Source organism: Macaca mulatta, chromosome 4 (assembly GCF_049350105.2).
Source record: "Macaca mulatta isolate MMU2019108-1 chromosome 4, T2T-MMU8v2.0, whole genome shotgun sequence".
NCBI classification, from domain to species: domain Eukaryota; kingdom Metazoa; phylum Chordata; class Mammalia; order Primates; family Cercopithecidae; genus Macaca; species Macaca mulatta.
Window position 1 is genome coordinate 16,750,711 of NC_133409.1, and position 20,941 is coordinate 16,771,651.

General features: G+C 43.8%; 1 protein-coding gene across 8 annotated transcripts in view; it reads right to left on the reverse strand.

Moving 5' to 3' along the window:
* FYN (FYN proto-oncogene, Src family tyrosine kinase) overlaps positions 1 to 20,941 on the reverse strand; it is a 208,570-nt gene that overhangs the window by 13,045 nt on the left and 174,584 nt on the right. For all 8 annotated transcript variants that reach the window (XM_028847045.2, XM_028847047.2, XM_028847046.2 and 5 more), the window contains 3 exons: positions 20,334 to 20,410; positions 20,083 to 20,236; positions 124 to 255 (listed from right to left, as the gene is read on the reverse strand). In XM_028847045.2, the coding sequence (XP_028702878.1) occupies positions 124 to 255; positions 20,083 to 20,236; positions 20,334 to 20,410 (363 nt within the window). The remainder of the gene's footprint in view (positions 1 to 123; positions 256 to 20,082; positions 20,237 to 20,333; positions 20,411 to 20,941) is intronic.

The following is a 20,941-nucleotide window of genomic DNA, read 5'->3' on the forward strand; positions in this document are numbered from 1 at the left end:
TCAAACTCAAGCTCAGCAGAAAGCTGAGGATGGGGCTTAGAAAGCAAAGTGGATGAAGTTTCCCCAAATGGTGTCAAAAAAGCCTCCAATCCCAGGCCCACGTCTGCGAGGCCCTGCTCTTACCTGGGTATGGCACTCTTCCTTTGGTGACCAGCTCTGTGAGTAAGATTCCAAAAGACCACACGTCAGACTTGATTGTGAACCTCCCGTACAGGGCTGCCTCGGGGGCCGTCCACTTGATGGGGAATTTTGCACCTGCAGAACGAACACCTGGTTATTCATCAGGCAGAGGGCGCTGCACTGGGCATGGGGTGTGCGAGGGAAAGGCACGTGCAAAAACTACTTTCATGAGAGCAGGTTTAGAGGGGAGGACAGAAAGGAGGTGAAGCAGGAATGGGCTGGGATTGGGAAGATGTAGGGTCTGGTCTTGGCTGTGTGACCCTAAGGAATCCAGCTCAAAGCACCTTAATACCTCAATAAAGGGGGGAAGAAGCCCTGGTTTCTTGTGATTTAGGAAACTTATATATATATTTAACTTTGAAATAATGCTATGTTTTAATACACACAGACAGGATTTAGTCATAATGCTGCTCTCATGAGTCCTCTGGTATGTAAGATAGTGTGGTCTCACCAGGTACACAAAACCAGATGAAGACACAGAGCGGCTCCCAGGGTGGGGACAACTGGATGCAGCCCATGTGTTCTGCTGAAATGGGTTAGATTTCCCAAAGGCCTCCCACACCCACAGCAGGGAAAGGAATCTGCCTCCAGCTCCTTCTCTCTCCACATTTGCTGTCTTTCCTCCATTCTTTCTCCCTGTAGCGGCCATCTTTACTCCTGGGATACTTTTTTCTTCTATACTGTAAGATCACTTTCTTACCACCTTTTCTTCCACCATCCAGAAAGAGTACTATTTAATGTTTGTTTTTTAAAGAGCAGTTTTGCCTCCATGACTGTCTTATGAGTCTCTGACTTTTCAAGACCAAGGTGCAAATTCATGTCAGTCAGTGGAGTAATTTTTATTCAAAAATTTAACTGATCATTAAAATAATCTTCTCTCTAAACCAAAAGGAAGGGTGTGGTCCACCTTGCTTTCTACAAGCTTGATGTGTGTGCAGGGAATTAAAAGGGATTCAGGCCAGGTGCAGTGGCTCACGCCTGTAATGCCGGCACCTTAGGAGGCAGAGGCGGGCCAATCATTTGAGGTCAGGAGTTCGAGACCAGCCTGGCCAACATGGTGAAACCTTGTCTCTACTAAAAATGCAAAAATTAGCCAGGTGTGGTGGCACGAGCCTGTAGTCCCAGCTACCCAGGAGGCTGAGGCAGGAGAATCACTTGAACCCCGGAGGCAGAGGTTGAAGTGAACCGAGATCACGCCACTGCACTCCAGCCTAGGTGACAGAGCAACAGTCTGTCTCAGAAAAAAATAAAATAAAATAAAATAAAATAAAAGGGATTTAGCAGCTTGTGCTCTCAAACATTTATAAAGCAATTATAAAGCAGTTCCAGGTATTTTACTGAACAAACTAAAAGAAAAACACAAGGAATTTTTATTACTTATGGAAACACAACTACATGTTTAAAGCATGTTCATTTTACTTAAGGAGCTCCTAAAAATCATACAAAGGCTGACAAAATCAGAATGTTTCATACAATCTTCTATAAAAAGTCATTATGTACAAAAGTGGCAAATGATTAAAATATTTAAATTGGCACAGTTTTAATAGCCAGAGGTATGATAAATTACAGCAATTAGATTTTTGTCTTAAATATAGCATATAATAACATCTTTAGTAAATCTACCCTGGCATTTTCAGGCAATATAATTTTCCTCTCCATCTCTCATGTGTCTGTGTGAAATGAAATGAAAAAAAAAAATCCTACTATTTCATTATGAGGCATCTCACATTAACACTGGAGCAGAAAAGTTATTCTATAGTTTTCCTTTTATGCATAGAGTTATTTTTAATTAGTTATGTTTCTCAGGCATAATTATTTATATCTTTCCTTACGTGCTAGATGATTCCACATAAGACCTGGTATTCTCTGAATAGTCGTTTTGTTTTTAAAGTTTCTTTCAAAGCATTCTTCTCACACTTCCTATCCTTGAGTATTCTGTTCACGCAGCTTTGGACTCTGAGCCACTGGGATTAATGTGATAGATTTTCTTCAGTGTTGAGAGCAGACTGTGCCCTGGACCAAACCTCAGCTGGAGTTCTCTTACTTCAGAGAATTAAAGGTATACTACATTCATTCCTATTTAAACCATCTCTTGAGCCAAATGGCTTGGAAATCTCTGACCGTCTCTGAAGTAAATGGAACATTTTTCTCTGCTGTGCAGACAAATCCTGTAAATAAAATGACAACCAAAGGAGTTGTTTTTCCCCTTCTTTGAATCACTCGACATTGGCGAAGGTGTGTGTGTTGCTGAAAGCGACTATTTAAAATCTGGATACAGTCATGTTAGATTTTCCAAGTGATTTCATAATTTCAGATTAAAAAAACAACGGCAATATCAGCCAGTTGCATTAGTCCGCTTTATTGTTTTCTCATTGTATAATCTACAATAAGGATTATAATATATAAACCTTCAAAAAATGTTAAAACAAATGCTGCAAAATGTAAGGAATCTTTGAAAGGAAGTCATTTGTAGATATGTGGTCTGACTACTAAGCTTACTTAAATTTGTTTTGTGTTAATTTTCTTTCTAAGACAAGCAATATATTTATACCAAACAATGTATTTATAATGTATTTGGAGGAATAAAAAATAATGTATTTGTCCAACTTCTCCTGCTTCTTCTCTGTCTTAAAATAGCAGTCACTTTAGACAAAATAAGCTTCTTTATAGATAACTCATTTTCCTTTTCAAGGAAGACAAAAGGTTAAATCAAAGCAGCAATAAGGTATTAATGATTAACTGCAGTTTCTACTGAAAAGAGCTAATCCCTGCTTCCTCTTCCACACATCTCATTACTTCTGTTTCCCCTTATCCTGGCTTCCCATCTCCTGAGGGTACAAAGCTATTGGCCCTAAAATGCAGCTGTAAATGTGGAGGAGTTAACTGGGGGTTTTTGGCAGGTGTCTTTACAACTAACCGTGCAGGTTGCACAGTGTAAAACCCCATCTATGAAAACAGCATCCCTAAGGTTGTGTAGTACATAACCTATACAATCCCACAGGTGTCCCTGCTGCAGGGCTGCTGCAGTGGGCTCCGTAAGTTAGGAGACTTCAGACACCTTGAAGGAAGGATCTCCTGGGTGTAAATGTTGTCTTTCCCTTGAAAGTAAAGTTCTGACAGGCAAAAAGTCAGAATCAAAGTGGTCTTCTAAGTAGTATGGACTTACAGAACAATGGAGAAAACATCAGAACTGCAATGCAGTTAACTTGGTATTGTTATGTAACTAGCTGATTCACTCTTTGAAATTCTTCTGCTTGGGAGCAGGATTTAGATATGAAAACAGTTTTCTCCCCTTCGCATTTTATTTAGAGGGAACAGAGCAAACTATACAGGTAATGATCATCTATGCCACTGTTATCTTGAGCTTTACTGTAACACTTAGTGTGTCTGTTCCATGTTTACATGAATTCAAAAAAAGAAGTGACCACTCTGTCATTTCTTACTGAATTAGCTTAACAGTTTAGGATTCTTTAGGATTCTTTTAAGCCAATACACAAAGGCCATAATATGTGTGCGTGTGTGTGTGGTGTGTGCACTTGGAAGCATCTTTTCCACTGAATGTTTTCCAGGTACTATTTGCAAATATTACCAAACTCCCAAGCCATTGCTGAAACCTTGACTTGTCATGGTGAAAACTTGACAACCTGGTGTTGTCACTGGGGCCCATGTCCTAGAACTTCCACGTAAGAGGATCTTTGTAGCTTAGTCATTTAACTCCCAGGAACATATATAAGACCAGTTAGCCTTAGGCTGAATCATTCCTGTGATGAATAAATACGTCGATATTTTAAATGACTTCTGATATACAGCTCAATCCTATTTCTCTGAATTCTGTTGAGAAACAAAATGAGTGATCACAAACTCTGTGTAACATCAGGGGTCTTATTCACTCCCGTGGCTCCAATGACTATCTTGAACCCAATGATGCCTGCATTTATATCACCAGATGGGACCTCTCTCTTGAGTCCTTGACTTGCATAACCAGTTTCCCTCTCAATTGTCTCTCCATCATCACAATGGATTTCTCTCTAATGGATGTCTCTCCATCATCACAATGGAGAGACAATTGAGAAGGAAATTGGTTATACAAGTCAGCGCCCCTCAAATGCAATATCCAAAATTTATCTTCCCCACAATTTGGCTTCTCAATCCTTGGTGACTTTGTAAACCACCCAGTTGGTGATAACAGAATCCTGAGAATCATCCTTGCCTGGACACTCTATTTTTCATTATTGTGCACTCGGATCCCAGCACAGGGCCCCTATTGAAGGAGGTCAATACATCTTTACTGAATGATCTCTGTGCCCTCATGGGCTTTGTCCATGCCCGTGTCAGGTCCATTACATCCTGACCATTTCATACTCTTGAATTCACTACCCTTCCTCTAGTCCTCACTTGCTCAGCATGCCCACCCTGGGTTTCTATAGTAGCCTTCTAATATAATCCATATACATAATCTGGTACCTACCTACTTCCCCAGCTGCTTCTTATCATCCCAGATGTGTTCTCCTCTGCTCCCCTCCTCTCTCCTCTACAACCTCTCCACTGCCCTTCTTTGACTGCTTTGCAAATGCCAGGCTCCTACCTGCTTCAGGGACAGGCTATTTCCTTTGTCAAAAGTCCTTACCCCATTGCTAATTCTTACTCCTCTTTTGCTCCTAGCCAAAGAATTACTTGCACAGGGAACCTTTGCCTGATCACTAAAGACTGGGGTAGGTTTCCTACTTCTATGCTGCCAGAGCACCTCCCTCTTTGTAGTTGTCACTATTTTTTTTCAGTAAATATTGCCTAATAAAGCTGTTATTATTAAAGTGCAATGAATGCATGAATTGTCTGAAGGCTGTCTCTGTCCACAGATACATACTGTGCTTGAGTGCTGGAGCATGTCTTCCCGGATGGCCAGCACATCTCCAGTACTGAGTACAGTGTCTGGTGCAGAGAAAGCACTTGATAAACAGGTGCTGAATGAATGAATGAGTAGCTGGACAGCCCTTCCCTTTTTGGCTGAATAACCACAGTTCCTTACAGAGCATATTATCAGTTCCCTGCCCTCTGGTGAGTCCTCTACTTGTCCTTGGTGACAGCACCAGGGTCACTGTCTGGATGCCCTTTTAAGAGTCTAACAATTGCGAATTGAAATGGAAAAGCAATAGCCACACACTAATGAAACTTAAAACACCTGGAGAACCCTGCATTTTCACTGCCAAAGGAAGTGTGTTCAGATCCCCTTTGGGTCGGAGTGAATGTATCTGAGTGAGGGAGCCCCACATTTTATTCTCTGAGGACAAGGGGGCCTAGTTCACTGGGGCTGCAGCTGGGGATGAGGGTGGTTAGTTACATCAGCAGAAAGACAAGGTGGCAAGGGGCCTTGGGAGAGTTGACAGTGAAACAAAGTGGAAAATCCTTAATAGACTGGATTAAGAATAAATTCTTAATAGACTGGGATGAATGCAAGTGACTAGACATCAACCATTTCGACCTCACTGAGCCCTGGTCTTCCTCATTTAAAGTAAAGTTAATAATCATCCATGCTTCAGGCAAGAGAAAGGAGAGGGCTGTGGATTTATTCAGTTATCAAAGTTTGTCCACAGATATAACACAAACACCCACCACTGCTGGGCTGGCTTGTTCTCTCTTTTTCCTACCACCAGTATTTCTGGAGTGTTCCCCAGTGCCCGGCACTGCACTTGGTACCAGGAGGATGAAAGTGAATGCAGTCTCTGGCAGTCATGGAGCTAGAAGCTTAGTTTGAGGGAGATAAAATAAATGAATGGCTTTTACATATGTCAACTACAATAAAGTGCTATGGAGAATAATAAGATGGAGTACAAGGACAGATTTTGTGGGACTCTGTAAGCTGCACTAGGATTCTGGATTCCATCCTAAGCGCAGAAAGTCACTGGGCTGTGAGCAGAAGTGCGATGACTTCCCATATCGTTCTTTTCCCTTGTCTTTTAAAACATGGAGGATAACACATCATTACCTTGAGAATGATTTATGATGAGACAGAATGGGAAAAGTGTTTTGACTTTTCAAAACTCTTCAAAAGCATCATGACATTTCAAGGCCCATGGGTGTCTATCAGCAATTAGCAATTGGGTAGATGATGCTTCCATTGTCACTTCTGTCATGTTTACTTAACGAGTGGCTCTGGGTGCATTTGTACTATTTTAGCACACTTCTCACATTTGAATAATACCAATAATCTTGGCAACAAAGCAGTAAAACTTAGCATAATCCAACCTGCAAAGCTCAAACATTTATATGAGAAATGCATGAATTATTTTTCTGAGTTTATTCTTCCCCATGTTCTTCCTTTCTTTCCAAGCATTTTGCTTGTCTCCCCTGTGGGCTCTTCTTGCTTGGATTTACTCAAGTAAGCTTCCTGCCTCTCCTGAGTAGCTAGGACTATAGGTGTGCACCACCATGCCTGGCTAATTTTTACTTTACTTTAATTATTATTATTATTTTTTTGAGACAGAGTCTCGCTCTGTTGCCCAGGCTGGAGTGCAGTGGTGCGATCTCAACTCACTGCAACCTCCACCTCACAGATACAAGCAATTCACCTGTCTCAGCTTCCTGAGTAGCTGGGACTATAGGTGCACACCACCATGCCCGGCTAAGTTTTGTACTTTTAGTAGAGATGGGGTTTCACCATATTGGTCAGGCTAGTCTCGAACTCCTGACCTCAGGTGATCCACCCACCTCGGCCTCCCAAAGTGCTGGAATTACAGGCATGAGCCACTGTGCCCAGTCTAATTTTATGTTTTGTAGAGATGGGATCTTGCTATGTTGCCTGGGCTAGTCCTGAACTCCTGGGCTCAAGGGGTCGTCCTGCCTTGGTCTCCCAAAGTGCTGGGACTACAGGTGCGAGCCACTGTGCCTGACCTAACTTGGTCCTTGCTACCCCAAACACAATTAATCTAGTTCAGTTTGCTTTACTATATCCTGTGTCCTGCACTTAGCATGCTCACACTTGTTTCTTTTACATTGGCTTTGGAAATGCTCTCTTTCCCTTCACCTGCTTAGCTAAAGCCTACTCAGCTCCAGTCCCACCTCCTTCATGAAATCACCTGTGATTACTCCAGCCTTCACTAATCTCTCCAATGCACCTCGCGCCTAGTGCTGGAAACAACAGTTTAATGCTTGATAATAGCAGCTACCACAATAGCTAAACATACACTGAGCGCTTGCTAAGAGTCAGGCATGCAAAGCACTGCGCACAAGAGGTGGATACCAGGAATAGTCTTGTTCTACAGATGAGAAAATGGAACATGGACAGGAAAGGAATGTGCCAAACAAAGAACACGTGTAGATGGCAGAACTGGGATTTGAACCAAAGGCGCCAGAGCCTGACTGCATAAACGCTATACACTGTTCCACCATGTCCATGTCTCCTCTGTGTCCTTTTACTAGTTCTTTCATAAGTTATTTAAAAAATCTCCTTCAATAGAATGCAAATCCACTGAGGTTGGAGACACATATTTCTTCATAGCAACTTGCCTAAGGCTGGTTAAACAGCAGTAAATGCTCTAACTAGCTAAAGGGTCCAGCCAGGCAGTAAGTTATCTGACACCCTGACGGTCAAAGTCATTCTTTTCCTTTACACAGACTTAATCAAACTAAACACAAAGAGTAACAATAGAGTGGTGTAATAAACTAATAATTTTCTTCACTCTTAAAAGTTATAGGAATAAAATCTTCCTTTCATACGACAGCACAGCCTGAGTGATGCTCTCGGTTTTTCAGTGCCAACAGGATGACTGCCCAAAGTCATTATGTCAGGATGGCCCATCCCAAGCCCCAGACCACATTCCAGTTAATGAAGTCCCTCTATCCCTAGTGGCCAGGTAATCTGTTTTTCACTTCTGCCTCAAATAGAAACAGTCTTACTTGACTCAGTTACTTCCTGTTCTTTATGTGTTTTCATACATTAAGATGATGGCACAGGCATTTCAAATGCTCCAGTGAAGACTGCAGATACTTTTGCTGCCAAATCACCTCCTGCAGTAAGAGTACATAAGCCGGTCAGGAAACGAGGAGTGGATGCTCTTCAGTGACAATGCAAAGCAGTCCCACTGTGGGCTGAGCTGGGATTGAGTAGTCACTTGTGGAAGGACCAGTATGATCACTTAGGAAAGGAGCTTCCGAGTCAGGCATCCCTGTGCTTGCACACTGGATTTGCTGGTTGATCATTTAAAATGTCCCTAAGTCTCAGTTTCCTTGTCTATAAACTGGGGATGATAACCTCCTAAGGTTGTGGTGAGAAGAATCGTTGATGTAAAAGGCTCAGCACAGCATCTGGCACCTGGTAATAGCTAAATAAATGCCAGCTGTTACTTTATTCAGATAGTAAAGGCCTAAAGTCACTGAGTTGCACTGGCAAATGCCATCAGCAATGCCAAAGCTCTCCAAACATCAGAAGAGGAAAAGAAGATAAAAAAAACCCTCATCAAAACACTCATCAACCAATCAGTGAGAATCTTCCGAGGGTCCACAATGTCCCCAGCACCCTGTGAGGCGCTTCTGGGAAAACCAAGCACAGGTTGCCTCCACCCTTGGGGTTTCTAGGCAGCCAGGGAGACAGAGCTCACAGGCAAATCCAACAGATAATTAAATGGTGGCACTGCCTTTAGGAAGAAGAGGGCTCAGCAGAGAGAGGAAAAGAGAACATGAGCAGGAGATGAGGGCTTCAGGGAGAGGTAGCCGCACTGAAATGATGCATGACCCATGGCTTTCCCTGCGGCAGGGAGGGTCAGGGCAGGGGCCAGGACAGACCTGGGTGGGCCCAGCTCACGTCACCGGAGAGCTGAACTGCCAAGTCTCTCTCTCTTTTATTTTTCCTGGTGACCAGGCCATCCATAGTCTCAGAGAATATCCCCTCTGGCTAAAAAACCAGGTCAAGGTGGAGAAAGTGAAGTCAGTATTGAATAAAAGAAGCCAAATCCTTCCTACAGAGAATCTGAGCTGTGCCCTAATAGCATTTTCAAGGAGGAAACCCATTACTTTCAACAACAGACACTGCTTTTCTGAACCAAAGAGCCACCCAGAGCCCTTTTTAATTATAAAGCCACTAACTCTGAAAATTATTATATCCAATATTTAATAGTATGCAATACTTCAACTTGAAAGTTACTCCGGGTAATAAAAGAAAAGAAATCACAAACAATGCCAATAACAGAAATTTGGTTTACAGGAGGGAGAGGTGACAAGGCGGTACCAGGACAGGATATCCTGTGAAAGAAGCAAAATCAAAGCTGACCTGACCTGGAACTTTGTGGTTACTTAAACAAAACAATGATTTCAAACTCAATGAAACTTGGCAAAGCAAAACTCAGAATTTTCACACTAGGCCAAGGGAATGACTTTCAGATTTCCCAAATGCTTCTGAAGTAATACAACTGGGTGTTTTCCAGTTATCTCTGGTGACGCATTCTGTTGAAACTTCTACTTCAAGTTCATAAGGTTTTAGCATCATGCTTTAAAAAAAAAAAGAAAAGTAAATGTACAATGGGTTAAGATTACATTCCATCTGAAATTTCAAAATGTTGAGCAAGGAGTTTGAGAAGGAGGGAGGTTGGGAGGAAGGAGGAATTCTGTCCCACCAGGGTTGCGAGTGGAGAAGGGACAAGTTAGGCCAAGGAGGACAAGAACCAAGGAGTGGAAGGTGGGCTTGAACATATTGCAAAGATAAGGTTGATTAACTAGGCACAGATCCAAAGTCTAATTGAGTGGAATCCATGGAAACAATATTCAGGCTGATTGGGGTGAGCAAAGTTCCAAGAGAGCCCAGAGCTCAAGACTGGACAGAGAAGAGATAGAAGGTCTATCAGTGGGTAATAAAAATCGAACCCAGGACAACTAGAGGACAGAGGGGAGTAGACTCATCTACCAGGGAGAATGCAGGGGCTAGGCTGGACTCTAGGTATTAATCCTGGGGTTTTGCAGTTGGGGAATGATAGGCAGGATAAATTGTGGAAGGGCATTTGATCCAGACACGGAGGCTACCAGAAGGTAAACTGTGACATTCCTTCCAAATATCCCTAGAGGAGCCAGGAAGTAAAGGGAGGAAATTCTGGGCTGCTTGTCATTCTCCATCACCTCCCTTGCAATGGTGACCAATGACAAACCCACTCTAACTCATGGGGGCAATGCAAAAGTAGAGAATAAAATTAATGGGCATCTCCTGAAATCATGGATATTTGGTCCTTTTAAGAAGGAAATCTGAGAACCATCAAAGGGACTCTCCTTGGCGTACAGACTGTGTTATGTAGGCTAATTTCAGTGGTTATCTTGGGTGGGACTGAAGAAAAAAGGAGCCCTGCTTGCTGTTCCAGAATACTGAGGCTCTGAATAATTCCAATTATCCTTCCAGTTTTCCAAGAGCCAGAAAGGAAGCAATATCAGAATAAAAATTCTGTAACTTGATTACCTCTGCAAAGAGAAAACAAAACAAAACCAACAGAATAAAAATTCTGATTCACAGCTTCAACAGGATAAACACTGTGTTTGTGGACTTTCAATCCAGAGCAAAAGACAAGGGCTTTGTAACCATCTGCACACTGCTGCCCAGGGTGGTGAGAGGAACTCACCTGAGTGATCAATGGATGTGTGGGATGTAGTTCAATATAGAAATGATGCCAAGAATCCAGCCACCCCCAGAAGGGGCAGAGGGCCCGCGTCAGTCTGACTTCCTGCCACATGGCGAGCTAGGCTGCACGGGCAGCACTGGGTTTGGGGGGATGCTGTGTGGGAACAGGTGGAGGTCATGGAGTTTGATTGGGAGCTCAGAAGGTATCAAAGGATAAGAGGATATACAGAAGACAAGTGCCACTTTGGGGTGGCTTTTTCAAACCGTTCCCCCTTTCAATCTGGCACAGTGTGCCAATAGGGGAGCCACCCTGGGGACAGCAGAGCAATGCCACTGAGCACCCTCCTTTGGCTGGAAGAAATGATGCTTCAGAACCTGGCGCAGTTTTCAGACGTACTGCGTGTCTGTGATTACCCCGATGATGAAAATGCGGGAGTTCCTTTTGCCGGCAAGGCAAGACAAGGAAGCCAAATGACATTTTTGATGTTTGATGGCAATCTGCAGTTCCTATTTACACACTTTAAAATCACAGAGGGTGACCATCTGCTTCCTTCTTGATGATTACTAAGAAACGTGGGCTGCACAGACTGAGGACTTGCTCTTGACCATTCATAAACCACCACCAAAAGGCTCTGCCCAAAACAGCACAAAGGAGAAAGAGATGCTCACACAGAATATACAATGGTACTGACCGGCACAGATAAAGGGGAAGGTGTGCAAAAAAGCTGGGCTTGAGGTGACCACTGCTTACCTCCAGTCCATCTGTATCCTCTGGGCAGAGTCAGAGCTGCCCAAGGGTGGGAATGAAAGAAATTGGTCCCATCTCCGACCTGAAACAGTTTTAATCTTTAAAGAGAGACTGTAGTAGGAAAGGGTGATTTAGAGTCCCTTTTCTTTTAATTTTAATCTTTGGCTTTCAACACACCCTTTCCTGGAGGAAAATGGATGCGGTCTACAATTCATCTCCATTTCCCTGCCAATTTGACCTGCTCCCCCTAACTATTAATCTGGGCCCCGAAGCTCCACGGTGGCTCAGCAGATAAACAAAGCAGTCCCTCCCAGAAACGAGGTGGAAGCTCAGAGCTTGAAGCGACAGAATACAAATGAAGGAGCTTTTCTGCTTAGTGACTGAAGTGTACCAAACTCGGATCCGGGAAGCTTGATTACAAGCAGCATGGTTCAGGCATGCGACTCAGCTCAGCGGGAAAGCCGTGTCTGACCTCGGAGGGCAGGGCATTCTGTCGGGCAAGTCCCCTGGGGTCTCTCCCTAGACAGCCCTCAGGATGACAGACTCTCAGTGTGGGCTGGGGAGTCGGGGGTTGGCGTGGTCATTTGATGGCGGCACCACTGAGTTGGGAACACACTAGTCGGTGCTTAAGACAATGGCTTGCATTTTAAAGGGTTTGCTTTTCATCAAAGGACGGTTTGCTTCTCTAGCATGGGAAGAATTAGATTAAATTCAATAATTAAAAAGGTTTTTTTTTTTTTTTTTCCTTCCCTCTCCTGATATTTGCTGTTCAGGTCACAGCACACTGTGCGGGAATGGCAATGCTGTTGTTGACAGAGGACAAGAAATTCATGTGTTGACGGGGGCAGAGGGAGGGCATCTCATGGCGAGATCAGCCTTGATCTGCCACCGGATTACAGGGACCTCAGAAGCGGCTGATTAATAATTCCGCAGGAGCCCTTGAGCTGGAAAGCTGGCGCTCTGAGTCTAATAATCCCCAGTCGTAATACAAAGGAAGGACAGGAATTGAATTCACAGTTCTGGATTGTGAAATTCGAAATTCGAAAGAAACAGGGATCCACTTCTTTCTGAGTGTGTTTTTCAACCTAGCTGCCTGCTTGCTTGTGTTAAATGGCTACTGCGCTTTTTGAATCTAAAATCTGATTATATTTAATTAGTATAGGCATCTGGGATTTCTAATACACAAAGAGTTATTAAAGTAACAAATCTTTCTAAAATATGTTTTCTATGAAAGAATGTGTTAACTTATGTGGTAACAATTTTTTAACATGAAATAATTAACATGAAAACTGCAACAATTAGTAATTCTTCGTTGTCTAATTTATACTTGAATTTTCCTCCAGACAATAATCTATTCAATTTAAACCCCCAATACTGGGAGCATTTGAACAGACACATTTTTCTTCTTCTATTTAATACATAAGCCTAAACTTACAGCAGTCATATACAAAGACCCGAATGTTCCTATTTTTATATATATTCCAAAGATCCAAAGATTATGTTTCCTTGACATTTGTTTCATTAATTTTGAACTTAAAAACAAACCAACCAAAACCATACAGCAACCCCAGTTCCTGTCCTTCGTGAGGATTCAAATCAGGAGAAAGGGCGATAGAGGCAGAGCCTCCATGTGGAAGCAGCCCCGATGGGAGGGATCAGGAAAACCCAAAGTGGGGTGTGTGTGTGTGGGGGTGTGTGTGTGTGTGTGTGTGTGTGTGTGTGTGTGTGTGTATGTGACAGTGAGAAACACAACTATTAGCATCCATTGGACCAATAATATTATAATAATATCACTATTACTACTATTGCCAGCTACCACGATCAGCTCAGTGTTGGCTTTGTGCCAACTGCTTTATGGTTATTCGCAGGGAAGCCATACAACAATTCTATGATATAGAAACTATTATTATCCCTGTTTTAAGAGGAGGAAATAAAAGCTCAGAGAGGTTAAGCAACTTGTTCAAGGTCTCACAGTGAATTAGCAGCAATGCTAGGTTTTATACCAAGACACTTTGATTTCATGGGTCATGCTCTTAACCAATCCAGGCCCTGCCATCTTTGGGAGGGGACTGAGGTGTACATGTGAAGAAGAAAAGAGGTCAAGCTATAAAAAGAAGAAGAAGAAGAAGAAAAAACCTAAAATAGAACAAAACAAAAAAACACCAAAGTGTTGTGGGGAGGAGTTGGAAGAAGTGAAGAATACCAACAACTTTTACTAATTATCTTCTTGAATTCTTACAATCACCTTAAAGGTAACCAACACCAATCTTATTTTATGATGAGAAAGGTGAGGCTCAGAGAGGCCAGAGCTTATGCTCTAGGAATACGGTGTCAGGATTTGAACACAAGCTTATCTAGCTGCAAAGCTCCTGTGCTTCCCATCACTCCAAAGACAATCTTGGAGTGTGCAAGGAATATTAATGCAATAAACAACCCTTTCTGGAGGTTCCTGCAGCCACAACAGCATTTGATTCCCAGAGAGAGCCATGCACATTGCTGAGAGACAACAGGAGAGCACGTCTCAGAAGAGTGTGGAGGGGTTGGTAACCTTGGTTATTTCCATTGCTGTAAACAAATATTTATTAAATACTACTATGTGCTCTGTGTCTACAAGGGCCCGCTGCTAGTCTTTAAACTAAATCACTTCTGTAGAGAAGCAGTAAGAGCGGCTCCACAGATACTCGGGAGAACTGCTCCAGCCGTGCTCAGGCAGCGTGTGCGTGCTCAGGCAGCGTGTGTGTGCTCAGGCAGTATGTGTGCTCATGTGTGCTTGTGTTGATGTGTGTATGCACATGCATCGGTGAAAATGCTGAGAAGGGCCATCTGATATTCAGACTTCACAAGATTAAAAACAAGAGAGGCAGCTCAGAGGCAGGGATAGTTCCCAACAGAGAATGCAAACACAAGAAAACAGGCAAGCTGGCCAGAGACAAGGACAGCGGACGCGTGACTCCCAGCTGTGTCTGGGGTGGAGGGGCCCTTGGAGCATGCAGGTATATCAAAGTGGTGATTGCCCAGATCCATTGACTGGCCCAGGCTATAAAATAAGGAGATAGTATTTTTTTCTGGAAAGACTGATTTTTTTCTCTATTGATTACTAATAGTGATTCTCTTTAAAAACTTTATAGATTGTTTTCAAGGAAAATGTATGTCAAATACAAAAAGTTGAGGTTATAAGGATGATTTTTACATTTCACAACTCTCAAAGAACTTTTATAGATAGCCCATGTAAGTTCCACACTAATGATGTGAGGTGATCATTTTTATTATCACCATTTTACAAATGATAAAAATGAGGCTCAAAGAGCTGAAATAACTGGCCTGTGGACACCAAGCTTGTAAGCGACAGAGCTGATTCAAAGCCAGGGACCCTAACGTCCAACCTCTGGTTCCTCAGTCTCAATAGGCTGCCTCACTAGCAGCTTAGAGGGAAGAACAATGCTGGCAAGTGACACACTGAGTGTGTATTCTCCTTTTTAAAAATATGTCCACAAAATCTGTTAGGGAGTGACTGCAATTGCTAACCTAGGTTTGCCCTGTGACTAGCAATTCCACTGGAGAACACAGCCCAGAGAGATGAGGACATGTGTGTACCACCACAGCACCCTTATTTATAATAGTTCCAGTTTGGAAATGACCCCACATGTTCAGCAACAGTAGAATGGAGGCTCTGTGATGTATTGTACAGCGGAATACTACCCAGCCACGAAGAGAACTGCTGTTCCATGCAGCAATATGGAAGAATCTCACAGACATAAGAATGGGAAAGAAACCAGACACAAGAGTAATACTACAGGATTCATGTCTGTGATGTTCATTTACAGGCAAAACTTACCAATCTATGGTGAAAAGAGTGGAAAAAAGGCTATTTGTGGGGGTGGTTACTGACTGGGAGTGGGAATAAGAGGTCTTCTGGGGTGCTGGAAGTATTCTGTCTCTTTATCTTCGGGGTGGATTCAGGGGCATATGTGTATGTAAAAATTCATCGGGCTGCACACTTCAGATTTGTTCATTTTATTGTATGTCTGTTACAGCTCAATAAAGAATAAAAAGGTATCCACAAAAGGAAGTTATGCTTACACACAGCCACGTCTGTCTGAACTTGTTAGGTTTAAATCAACATTAGTTGGCACTGAAAGCTCATGAAGAAAAAACTAGAGTCTGCAGAGAATTTTCCCACTGCTTCTCATCTGCTTGTGTGATCTCTGAAGGAAGTGATGGCCGGAGGGGCTGTGAACTTCCAGAAGCAAGGCTTGTGACATCCGCCTATGTCAGGGGTCACAGGAGACAGGTGTGGTATGGAAGTGTACGGACAAGAAGATGGACAGTAGCTCCTTGTGGTGCCTGTGGTGAGCTCTGGAATGATTCCGGGAGGAAGATGCGGTGCTAGGGTAGGGAGGCAGCCGTGACTAGACCTTAGGGGACGGCTGGAAGGCTGAGGGCCCAGCTGTGGCAATGAGACCCAGTGAGGGCACCCCAGCTCATTTGTCTGGGCTTGGAGGACCACCACAACCATCTCAAGCTTAATAGATAAAAACCCAAATGTATCCTCTTTCTTGAAGGTAAGATCTTCCCAAGTCACTCATTTCTGTTATTGGTAATGCCATTCTCATGATCACCTGCATTTGACTACTTGGGAATTATCTTTGATTTTTCTCTCCCTTTCCTGAATAGTGTTTCAGACTTTCCATTGTATCTACAATCCATTCACTCATTTGTTTATTCCCCAAGAACTTAGTGTTGTACCAGATATACCAATAGTAACAAGCAACATTTATCACTATGTGCTGGGTACCCTGTTAAGCACTTTACATGCATTGTTTCACTTAATCTTTGCAAAAATGCACACAGCAGACAAAATGTCTTTCCATTTTACAGATGAGTAAACTGAGGTATGCAAAAGTTAAATAACTTGCCTAAGGCCCCAGATCGTCAGGTGGTACAGCTGGATATCAAACCTGGTTCCATCTGATTTCAACAATGCCCCACGTGTTCCTCCTCATGCTTGCTGACTGTCCTGTGCAGTCTTAGGCTTCTCGATATCGGTAGCTCCTAATAAGGTCCCTTTCATTGACAAGGCACTCAAATAACTGATGTTGGCATTATTTAGAGACTCTGATTGGGCAGAATTTAGCAAAGTGTTTATAACTAAAGAAAAACCATCTGCTGTAACTGAGTGAGATGTCCAGGTAATAGAGAATAAGCAATCTCTCCAAATTTCTAGTTGCTTCTAGAGTGCTGTCAGTGGAAGGCCATCCTCACAGGCTCAGGGCCTGGCCTCGACCTCCTCCCTGACATGGGCTGCTGCTCAGTCCTGGGTAGCTGGGGCGGTGGGAAGCAAGGAGCACAGGAAGGACTGTGGAACCCGGCTCCACACTCCAATTCTGCGTGTGCCCTATGCAATGCCACCTCATCTGCCCAAGGGGTGACAGATATTTCAGTGCTCCCTGAGATGGGAAACTCACAACTGTTTTGAAAACAACTGTCATTCATGGTCCTAAAATATCTGTGTTTGGCGCATGTTTCCGAATGCCGCCTGCATTCTCATAATCAAGATGCAGCATGGCTGTGGCCTGTGGGTAACATAAAACCCGACTTGCAAATATTATTAGGCACGCGGACCAGCTGTCTGGAGGAGCTGATTAATTCCCCGCAGAAACTTCAGCACGCAGCACACATGCCATCTGCAGAGTACACCAGCAGATACACACCAGGCCCTTTCTGCCTCGTAAAGCGGCCGGGGCAGGGTGGGCCCTCGGGAGGAATGTGATGAACAGCTGGGTTGTCCCCGTGCTGGAAAAGGAAGGTCTCTCCAACTCCCTCACACAGGCACACTAGAAGGTGCTCCTTAAAAACAGCCCCATGAAATACAGGGGAAAGGGGATGCATGGCTAATCCTCTCCAGCTTGATTTTCAGTTGTTTTTAACACTGACTTGATGAGCAGCAGGCAGCATAACTTAGGATGGTAGATGCAACAGGGCCAGCCATATCTGGATTCAAATCCTGGCTCTGCTCTTTTACTAGCTGTGTGACTTTGTAGAAGTTAGTTAACCCCTCTGAGTCTATTCCTATTGTTGCCCTGTCTGGTCCTCACGTTTCCCCTCCGGCCTGGTACCTGGAAGGTATTTGATAAATGGCTCTGCCACTTCCTACCCCTCTGCTGCAGGACAGCATTTCTTTTATTCTCCTTGGACATCCTGGGACCCCCCGCAAGCTTCGCTTTCCCCCTGCCCAGTTCAGTTCTCCAGTTCACTTACTTCTTCCTTCTTTCTTTCCAGTGTTTGGCATGGATTTGAAGGTGTTTGGAAAAGGGAGGAAAGAAGAAAAATGTTTGAAGAAGGAAGGATGGGACCCTAGATTTGGAAATTAAGTAAGGAAATGCAGTACCAAGGCTACAAGGTTGGCCTTTTGAAAGGGGCTCTGATGGCACCTGGGGACACGATGGTGGAGCTGGGCAGCTGGCAGAAGGGCAATCAGGACAGCTAATGCAGAGGAACAGTTCGGGGCCAGGCTGAGGGCAGCAGCCTGATGGGAGGGGAATCAGCGAGGGTGCCAATCACCCAGGGCCACAGCCTGAGGAGCCTCACTCCAGTGAGTAAGGTGTGGACTAAACCCCCAGGCCCTGTTAACACTGTTAACAGCACCCCTGCCTGTGTCCTCTGGCTCCTGGCCTGGCAACCTTCTCATTTACCCATGGTTCATGAGCATTAACCACAAACCCCAGAGAGTCCAAAGTCCAGGAAAAGGGGAAAAACTCAACTCACACACAGAAGGGTGAGCACACGGCTCTATTCTAGCCCTTTCCTTAATCAAATATTCATGTCTCACAACCTTCGCCCACTCTCCTTCCAAGTCTAAGGAGCTGGATCTGACAGACTTGCCTCAGGATAAAGTCCCTCATTCAGGGCAAGTCTCAGATCCACTGGCACTCAGGTCCTCTCGGCTCCCTCGCCTCAAAATCACATGCACATTCCTCTCTGGACGGCCAGTGCCAATCAAAGCTGCAGCGCGCCTTTGATTAGAGATACAGCATGCCATCTGGCCCAGCACTGGGGGTGTATGTGTGTGTATAACACACGGGCAAGCTTGCTGTGTGGGCATTTGGCTCCAGGACAAGAACTGCCACGTGTTGGGGAAATTCAAATAGCTGAGCTGTCTGACCGACATGTAATTCAGCATTTGGACAGTATCGGTAGCAGCCAGGGTCTTAGTTTAACATTTTTCCTCATCACTTGAGACTGCTAAGAATGCTTCCATTCTTAGAGTCAAATGAAGGGAGAGGATAATTGGCATGAAATGAAAGAATCAAGAGGAGGAGGAACAGGGGCAAGAGAAGGAGGAGAAAGAGAAAGAGAAAGAGAAAGAAAAGGACTCCAGAGGTGGCCATTATGAAATGCAGTAGAAAGCACCACCCTGTAATACATTCCAGTCACTGCTCGGCTTTGCTTGGGATGACTAGGCTTTGGTTAAAAATACCAACAATGAAAGTTCCCCCCGCTCCAGTTATAAACATTATGTTCTACATGAGGAGCCTATATTCGATTGCAAACTGCATACTTAGTCCCACAATTTTACCTGGTGACTACTTTGTAAGTATCCAGAAACAAAGAAAATATTCCTAAAAACTCCTTTCTAGTATCTGGTGCTCTAATAGCACCCGAAAAGCCGCCTCACTGGAATGGCTGCTGAATTGATATATTTCACTTAAAGGCTAATTGATAGAAATTTTTGCAGAGGGTGGGATGAAGGGGATGATGAAAGGAGGTGGAGATTTTCGAGGAACTATGCTGTTACCATCTATAGTCTTTCTAACTCCTCTCTCCACTCTCCCTCTCCCTGCTCTGGACCCATAAGGATTCATCCCTGAGTTCCTGTGACCTGTACTTCTGGTTGGGTCTGGTAGAAGACCTGGAAGTGGGCTAAAGAGTGGGGTTGGGTATGAGTCCCCAGATCCATTCCTGCCATTTCTCTCTACTGAGGAGGCTCTCTCTGTGCAGTGGCCTATTCTGACTTCTTGTGCCCACTTCTCTGCCCCCTTGCCTTTGAGGCTTTGGTTCTGTTGCTGTTACAGGCTCCGAGATACTGCACCATGCTCTGTTGGCTTTCTGAAACCCTGCCTATACCTTTGTAAAAAACTCATTTCTTAACTTCTCTAATTTGAACATGCCTTCTGCTTTCTGCTAGGACACAGACTGATTGAACGATGAACTAAAACTTGATGATCCCTTGGCTTTCCCCAGCCTTCTTTCTCCAAAACCAGAGTATCCTAGGCCTAGATGCTGTGAGGAGACCAGCATGAGCCAAGAGGACCACAGCAGCAAATACCAATACCCACCCACCTACCCACCAAAAACCAATATCTCATTCCTCCACTCGGCCCACAACAGTCTCCCACCTGCAGAGCTGTCAAATTCCTGCCAGATCAAGGAGTCCAAACCCAGCTGACGAATGACATTTCAGGTATTTTCTGAAGGAAGGGAAGGTAAGGAGGAAGGAAGGGCCATGCGGTAAGTGACTGTTCTCATGGCTGTGATCACGAGCCATTGTCATTCAAGTGCCCACCTTGTCTTGCTGTGTACTCATTGTCTTCGATCAATCGGGCCAATCCGAAATCAGCAATCTTGCATATGAGTCCATTCCCCACTAGAATGTTTGCTGATCGCAGATCTCTATGGATATAATTCATGCGCTCGATGTAAGCCATTCCTGCAGCCACCTGTGGAAACCCAGGGAACAGGACATGTTACACCATGACCCAATGTACTTACACGTCATTAAACCTATGGCACATCAAGTTACCCTGCAGGGCTTACCTGTGCTGCCATGTCCACAAGATTTGGTAATTTCAGAGCTCTTCCTTCTCCATCTTTTAAGAAATCCAGTAAACTTCCTATGAACAAAACATAAAATCATTTCAATTTACTTTGAAAGATAATTCCCAATGGAGAGCTGTATTTGGTTTTCTTATTAAAAGTAATAGGTAGTCAAATGGAATAATGCCATCCATGGGGGGGGGGAAGATTTATATAAAAAAGCAGGGTAGAAAAAAGTATATGCATGGAGAAGTAACAGTTTTACCTTTTAAAAACAAACAGCATTAATTCCATTTCTAGGAATAACAATATATATTTGATAAAACTAGAAGAAATGGGACTCAATCTCCCTTTATGTCATAAAGAGGAACCTATGAAGAACCGCACCTCTTCAATCCCATTCTCCAATCACCCCTGCACAAAGAATGGATGTGGGGAAAATACAGCCCAGCTGAGTGGTCCAAAGCTGTGGTCTTGGGACTAGCAGCTACAACAACACAAGGGAACTTGTTAGATACGCAAATTCTCAGGTCCCATCCCAGATCGAGGAAATCAGAAACTTTGAAGGTTGGGTCCAGAAACTTGGGTTTTAAGAAGCCCTACAGGTG